Source organism: Antedon mediterranea, chromosome 4, assembly GCF_964355755.1.
Source record: "Antedon mediterranea chromosome 4, ecAntMedi1.1, whole genome shotgun sequence".
NCBI lineage: Eukaryota > Metazoa > Echinodermata > Crinoidea > Comatulida > Antedonidae > Antedon > Antedon mediterranea.
In genome coordinates, this window is record NC_092673.1 from 14,369,493 (window position 1) to 14,377,777 (window position 8,285).

At 31.3% G+C, this 8,285-nt stretch overlaps 1 protein-coding gene across 1 annotated transcript; it reads right to left on the reverse strand.

The window, feature by feature from the left end:
- Positions 1-312: 312 nt before the first annotated feature.
- Positions 313-7,818, reverse strand: LOC140046735 (kynureninase-like). Its single transcript, XM_072091444.1, has 13 exons — positions 7,777-7,818; positions 6,269-6,389; positions 5,881-5,963; positions 5,254-5,315; positions 4,573-4,644; positions 4,205-4,279; positions 3,613-3,759; positions 3,168-3,266; positions 2,748-2,821; positions 2,206-2,258; positions 1,485-1,570; positions 871-1,101; positions 313-480 (listed from the first exon to the last, which is right to left on the reverse strand). Exons 1-13 carry the CDS (start codon positions 7,793-7,795, stop codon positions 358-360), a joined length of 1,245 nt encoding a protein of 414 aa, XP_071947545.1. The 5' UTR covers positions 7,796-7,818; the 3' UTR covers positions 313-357.
- Positions 7,819-8,285: the final 467 nt, after the last annotated feature.

The following is an 8,285-nucleotide window of genomic DNA, read 5'->3' on the forward strand; positions in this document are numbered from 1 at the left end:
TTGAGTTCCATGCCTAAATTACTTGTTGATAAAATAAACAAATTTTCACCTGGTACTAAGGAATCGTGTTTTTATGCGAGTTTATGCGATTTATACTAAAAATAAGATTGCTTGGTCCAAAGGCATTCAAATATTAATTTTCAAAACGTGACATGAAACAGAAACAAACGGCCACTTTAGTAGGCCTGATAATAACATAATTAGTGATTGATTGATAGATATTGAGTATAGTATACAGTACAATATAAACATTATGTAAAATATAATATAGTTAAATAATTAATATTTCTGAATATAAGATAGTAATTGTGAAACTTGTCATGAAAATCATTTGGTTCCACAAGGCATATAATACATTTAGTTTAATTTGGTTGCATTCATAGCATCTTGTATTGCATAAACGAGACGATAAACGTCATTATACCTTGTGTACAAAGGAAATGGAGCAAATCGAAGGACATCTGGTTCACGTTTATCACTCTATAAAAGTAAGAGATAAATATAAAATATATAGTGAAAACCATGAATTATGTATTTCTAAGACTAAATGTCAATCGGAGCCTCTGGAATCCATTTGTGATCCTGACGTCAGGCTAGGAGTAAAGAGCAACAATCGGGATATCGATGGCTTATTGAATATGTGACACTTTACCTTCAAAATATTTCACAGATTAATAAGGGAAAATTCAAATATTACATTAAGGAATAAAATCGAAAAAAGAGAAAAAAATTAGATCAATGCTATGTTTGAATGCTATATATCATTTTGATAACATTTGTAGGCCTACATGACTTGTGTACGGTACTTTTTAAATAAAATTACAGTGTTTTGGAATACTCCTAGACTTCAAACAACCTCAACGCACTTACCGTAACTCCTCTCTTATTCAATTCTACTTGAACTTGATTGGCAGGAATTGAAAACACCAACGACAACTGACATCCTCTTTGCTTTGGATCTGATGGTGTCAGGATGTTGATGTAAGGCTTTCCTGGTTCCACTACACTCTTAACTAATGTTTTATTTAATAAATACTCAAAATAACCAGTCAGAAGTACTTGTTTTGAAACGCAATCTGACATACTTGTTTTATTAAAAACCTGCAAATAAAAAGAACCGCGATTGATTTACACGTTAAAAAAACCTAAGCATTTTACTTTATATGTTGGTAGGATAGACATATGCCTTTTCACACAAGTTCACTAATTTCTGTTCTGGTGAGCTCTCATATGGAAGCTTTAAAGTCCGCTGCCTTCGTTCTCCATGTAGTTTAAATGGTTCATTTACTATAACTTCTACCTTTTCTGGTTATCTTAAGATATTAATTTGATTAATCATTTTTGTGTGTAACACGATTAGGAACAATTAAACACCATTTTAAGTGTTCTTAGATAATTGGTTCTTACAATTATTCAAAAATATACACAATCACTAAGTATAATTTAATTTAAAGATAAAGTAAAATGTTATAAAAATGACGAACCTCAAGGCTGGCCTTTAATGGAATTATTGCCATAATCGAGGGATTAGAGATACGATAGCCCTCAATTCCAGGCGACAGGTCTATGTCTATATAAATATGGATGTTGTATTGAATAATATTTACAGAAATTATGTGTCAATATGAACATTATTACTATACATCAGTTCAGATACTTGTATTCAGATATTTGATACTACAGTAATTAGTAGGCCTATACTTAGGCATTATTCAAAAGTGAGTAATTTTTACAAACATTGTAAAATATTTCTTACTAAGGCATGGAACTCACAACATGACATATTATATAGGCCCTATAATACAATTCCTTCTCAAATTTTATTTTTCTCTTTTCTTAGTTTATTTTTAAAAATCTGTAGGCCTATAAGATAATATTTGAAGATCTCAACTAGTTTTTTCAGTGATTTAATTTGTTATTTTTTTCCAGTGCACATTATGCTTTACCACAAATGTCATTACAAAACATATTTAGAAATATGGTGTATTTAGTTCTTATATTTTAATTTTTTGTGTACTGTAGGCCTAGTCGTTACACATCCTATTGGGGTGCTTCTAATATAAAAGAGATATAATAAAGTATCAGCTTATCCGTAACACGTCACTAAAAGGATCAAAACAAAATCACACACAATGCAAAAAAAATGAATCTTCAAATATCATATTAATACATTAATGTACACAAAGTATTTTATTTACAACTTACTTTTACTCATTTCAAATCTTGTTTCTTCTCGATTACTCCACCAACCGCTCAATCTACAATGACAAGAAACATATTGCATGATTACTAGAATGTAAGAAGCAATACACCAGCAATAGTAGGCCTAGACTGTCGGAAGAAAAAGATCTCAACGATATGGAGAACCTTGTGCACGATTAATTAATACAGCTCTAGCAATGTGGCTTAATGTATACCCTGAAAAACCCTAGATACTCCTAAATAGAGAGTGTTTTGACAATCATTGGATGAGTATACAGATTATGCCAATTTGGAGTAGGAAACCGTTTTGTATTAGCTATACCTTTTGATCAATGTGTAGCAACAAGGTGGTACTTTGTAGCATTTGTCTAGATAAACTGGCAAAAATGTTCCTCGAATAGTAATTATGTATAGAGCCTAGAGAAGAAACTGTAACATTTCTATTTTATTTTTACTGGTATCAGCAACATCCATATACAATATAGAAAGTATAAAAAACTGAACATACATTGTTTTAATTAATTTCTAATACGGAGCCTATTTACTTTGGTTTATCAGTGTCTGAATGTTTTTCATGTATGAACGCACCACCTGCACAACCAGCCCCACCATTCATATACTGCAAAGAAAAACATATAAAAAGTATACATCATCATAGTGTAATTCTGGAATAATGGAAACATATTTTTTTCTATGCATTTGGCCATAAACTGTCAAGCTTTGTTTCTTGCTTAACTTTCATTTTGACCAATTTTTTTTTCATTTTTAAGTGACGTGATAAACAAAAATAAAAACTGAATTTCTAACAAAATTATTGAAACTCGATTAAGATACAAACACATAAGCAAAAAGCTAAATCAAAATGCTAAATTAATAGTTCAGGAAGAAGTGTCAAACTCTCGAAAACGCTATTCCTTTTACAGTTCTCAATGAGATTAAGAAATAATTGGAATTGAAGAACTAACTTTATAGTTACACCAAGCAGCAAAGTCAACATCCCAATCATGAAGACACAACTCAACATTGCCAACGGCATGTGCAAGATCAAAGCCTACAAAACAACCCTTAAAATTGAGGAAAAGGACAAAAATTAATGAATGGATAAATGTATGAATAATATTTTATAGGTCATTCAAGTTCAGAAAATTTTAAAATTTTCAATACAAAATATCTATACAAACCCAGAACGATCCTACTATTTTATTAACAATTATAATTCTTAGCATGCTGATATTGTTGATTCTTAGCATACCACCTATTTTTTATTTATTCATCAATCAATCAAGTTAAAAAATAAATCAATGCTTTTTAAACATGTTAATCAATTCCTTAAACTCGATACAAGTACTGTTCCACCAGCATTCAAATCTTGGGGCTCGTAAGCACAACAAGGTTTGAGATGCTACCTACCTTACTATGTCCAGCTTTTGTAATTGCCTGCATGTCAAACAATTGACCTGTATAATAGTGGATACCACAAAACATTATTGTTGCAATCTCAGAACCATGCTTCTCAATTAACACTAGTATATCCTCCATTCGTATATTAACTTCTCCCTATTTAAAACAGCACAAACTAACATTACAAATACAGGTACTTCTCCAATATAGAAATTTTTGAAAAAGTACTAAAATGTGTTCTAAAAGAATAATAGAGATTCTTAGCAACATCAAAAATGCAAATACTACTTATACGTCAGCGGCATCACTGTAAACTAGACCAATCTCTAGTAAAAGTAAACATTCTCTTTACAATACATGAACAAATGTTGTGGATCAACATTTGTAGATGTCACAATATATCCTAAAATCTGCAAAAACATATTCAACATTCAAACAACTTTTCATTAAAAATTCTAAAGAGACAGTACGGACTTGATTGAGTGTCTATGTCGTCCCTCGTCCACCAAATGACACTATTTTGTTGTTGTTTTATTTGTTTAGTCAATGTACATACTATGTTGATTGTGGTCGAAATTGAATTGAATTAATTGATTTATACCTCTCTTGGGCTTGCATAAATGATACAATCCTCTGGATTTCCACCATGCAGTTTTATTTGACTTTCAATCATATACTGCAAAAAATTATTCACGAGTATAAAATTATGTTCTTTAAAATATCCACTAGTTTTACCATCTAATACAGTAATAGTAAGTGTGTTATCCTTTGAACCTGGGAGTCAAATAATTAAAGAAAATGTTTTATATTGTTGTGATAAAAATGTGTTTACCGCCAACTAACACTCAGCGTGCCTCAACCATTCAATATGAATATTCTCTTTTGGATTTTTGGGATTGGCATTTATAGGCCTACAATTTATATACTATTTTTATAAAAATAAATTAATTTTGATTTCGATTTCATTACCTGATCTGAAGGAAATGCATTTGATTCCACTAAGATCTTTTTTCTGGATTCGGTTGGTTTGTAAAATGAAATCTAAAAAGAAAACACATTTATTTAATTTAAATACGTTAATTTATCTTTGGTGCTGTTGAGAGATTTCCCTAGAAGAGTTTGGGTAGTCAAGGTACTTTATTTTCTGTGTTTAGTATGGAGATCCCCAAAATAACAATTGTAATTTTGGAAAGTTATTTTAAAAAGTGTAGTTGTGGAATAAACTATGCCACTGCCACTATTTCATGTAATGTGTCAGTCTCGATGAGAGCGATACCATACAAAACACAATGTTGGTTTTGCTTAAATTTGATTCAATATTTGGACTCATTTTATGAATTTCCTTTTTAGAGTTAATTCCCAGGGTCTATTTGACAACATAAACCCAATTATGTGTTGTAGGTGTTCATTCGGTTTATGTGGACAACAGGTTGAGTCCTGCGACACACATTTGAAAATTGCCAGTTATTAAGCAGAAACTTCATTGTATTGAAAAACCATCTGTAGCACGATCTAGATAGTACGCGAGCAAAGCGAAGAATTTATCAATATATTATTTTTACAGTATATCTGACAACAACTCTTTTAGATCAAAATCTATCTTCTCTTAATAATCATATACAGTATATCATATTTTCAATTTCTACTCACGAGTAAAATGTGGAGATTTACAGTGAGTGCATTCATCACAGCCACTTCACTAGTCTTAGCACCTAAAATTAATAGATACAATTACCAAGCTTTCCGTAATGGTCACATAGTACTGTATGCTTTTAGACATTAAACCTAAACTGGATATCCGCAAGTACAATTTTTCTTACAGAATTGTTAACCTATGGAATAGTCTACCAGAGGAAGCCGTTAACACTACCACAGTAAACGCCTTTAAAAATAAACTTGATAAATGCATTGAAAGAAAATACAACAAATTTACTTTATGGGATAAAGTGTATTGCAGAAGAATTTAAATCAAGGAAACGAATAAAAAAAAAAAAAAAAAAAAAAAAAAAAAAGAAAAACCATGCAGTGATGACTTGATGAAATTGGGAGGGCATGACATGTACCATACAGAAATGTATGGTCTACTTACGAGCCCGACAAGACAGGTGATTACAGGTGATTACAGGTGATTACATTCTGGTGAAACATCAATCAAGCCATTCATCGTCTATCAATTATCAATGCACCACCCCATTTATCCTCATTGTCATCCATCATCATCATCATCATTATCGTCGTCCCCGCCGTCGTCGTGATCTTTATTAATTAATTCATTACCAACTATCCTGGCCATATCTGCCTGTACTTTTAAATCGCTTTTGCTCCATGGTATTTCACCCATAAAATATCCATGTACACCTCTACAGAATTGAAGAAAATCTCAAAACGAATCTAATTTTAGCATAGTAATATTGAAATACAATATATAAAAGTTGAATATCAATTAACGTACTAGCGATATATCAATATGTGGTGATCAGGTTATAACTTGTTGTATCTTTTCAATTCGTAATTAAATGGTTTTAGTCAACACATATTTCTATACCCATTCTAGTCCAGAGAATGTATGTCCAATGTATAGTTAAAGTTAAAGTTACCTCTTTTATATACGGCCCTGAATAAAGTAATACAAAAAGATACTTTAGGTATGAATGCGACTACTTACATATTAGACCATTTGTCTAGTTCGTTGTTCAGATAATGTCTCGTTGTAGCAGTCATCAACCCTAATGAATTACCACTCATGTAAATGCAATCTTCCTCTCCGTCGACTAAAGATAGGTCCACTGATAAAAAATTATTATTATATAGTTGTGTTATGTGTTTACCAGCAATTTATTATTATTTTCGCCATTTACAAAATGGAACATTTTTGTCTAAACCAGCCAGATTACCGCTGGTGTTGTATCACTTTACATTAACTGGTTAACTAGAATACCATGGTTAGCAACGTAATGGCAAATACTATGTGAAACAAATGTATGATTGGAAAGAGATTATTTTTAGTAAGACATTTTGACAGATTATGTTTGATTTAAGGACACAAAAACAATATTTACTTGACAAATTAGATTTGAAATAGTTTAAGTTTAGTCTGACGTGAACGACTTTGTCAATTAGTTTTACATTCATTTGAATGATGGATGAAACTAAGCCAGGAATGTTTAAAGCACACTTGATTGGTCCTAACATTGATCAAGGGCTTCTCTTGCCTAGTGCCCACCTTGACCAAAGGAAAGGCATGCGTCAATAGACACTAGATGCAGGGATGCCATAAGAATCAGCAGTGCTGATTTCAAATTCCTAATGGCATTAGGATCATCAATTATTCATTATATCTAAAAGATTATAATAGTATGTCTATGATTACTTTTTATAAACTTAGAGAGCTTGGACAAATAGATCAGAAATTGTACCTAAATTATATATTTACTGGCAATTAAATGTAATGTTTTTTAATGGTAAAACCTAATAGCTCTTAGCAATGGTACTAATTCGATTAGATAGCACAGTTAAAAAAAAAAGACACTATGTTACAGTCAATTCTCACGTCACGCCTCATGCATATTCAATGTAGGCCTAGATGATTATAAATAATTCATTTTCTCTCCAAACAATAATAATTATTATTACTGTATATGATATTTCATTATTATGCTGGTATGCTAGTCAATTTAAGTGGATTTTATGGGGAAAATCATAACGTTTTATAGCTTCAAATGAAATTGTGTAAAATATATTATACCCGAAATGCTTGACTTCCTTGTATGTATATATATATATATATATAGATAATGTTAAAAACACATTTTACCAAAGTGGCAGCCAGGACTAAATACTTTCCTCTATGCAATGTTTTTTTTTCTTATTTATTTCTTTCTCGATTCACAAGAAAAATTAACATTACAAAATAAAATGTCAATAAACGTCAAGTCATATCGTTGAAATGATATGTATCAGACGGCAATTTTGCATACGCCTATATGACATATGATAAGTCGTGATTTTATTGATAGCAGTTTTTTGGTTAGTGTATATTGGAATGAACTTTGAGTAATAGTGTAAAAGTATAGGCCTAGGCAGGCATAGAGTGAAGCCAGTTGACCAAGATGTTACATCTTTCCGACTAGTTCTCGCACTAAACGTGGTTTAGGGGTTTATGGATCAACTTACCTCCGGGTAAAGTTCTCATTTTTGGAACGTTAAATTCTCTCCGCAAGAATGCGATGGGGTCCTCCAAGTCCATCTTGAGTGGGAACTCTTTATCAGTCACCTTGCACCCAAATTTATCCGCTTTTTTTTGGAGAAGAAGTGGTGGCATGTCTGTGATAGATGTATGCAGTCCAATGGTAGGATGTTCCTCAATTGTTGACATTATTTACACTTTTTGACGATCTGTTAAGAATCTGACAAAGATTAAAAGTAAATTTACATTAAATTACGAAAACAAAATACTGAAGATTATTTTTTAGAAAGAGTAGGTAAAGTGAAAGCAGAATAACAGATCTGGACTGGTAGAAAACAAAGATGTTTAATATCTTACCGGACCTAGTAGAATTTAGTTACAATAGAAACCGTATTTAACGGGGCTTTTTTTATTTTTTTTTTATTTTATTCAATTTCCAGGTAACATACAAAAATCATAAACAAGGTACGGCATCATTCAACAAAACAGAACAAAA

Excerpts from the sequence above, each read along its gene's own strand:
- LOC140046735 (XM_072091444.1), bottom strand. Across the intron at positions 4,280-4,572 it reads ATGCATTTCCTTCAGATCAG|TATATGATTGAAAGTCAAAT; the intron begins GTAATGAAATCG and ends AATTTTTTGCAG. Across the intron at positions 3,760-4,204 it reads TTTATGCAAGCCCAAGAGAG|GGAGAAGTTAATATACGAAT; the intron begins GTATAAATCAAT and ends TGTTTTAAATAG.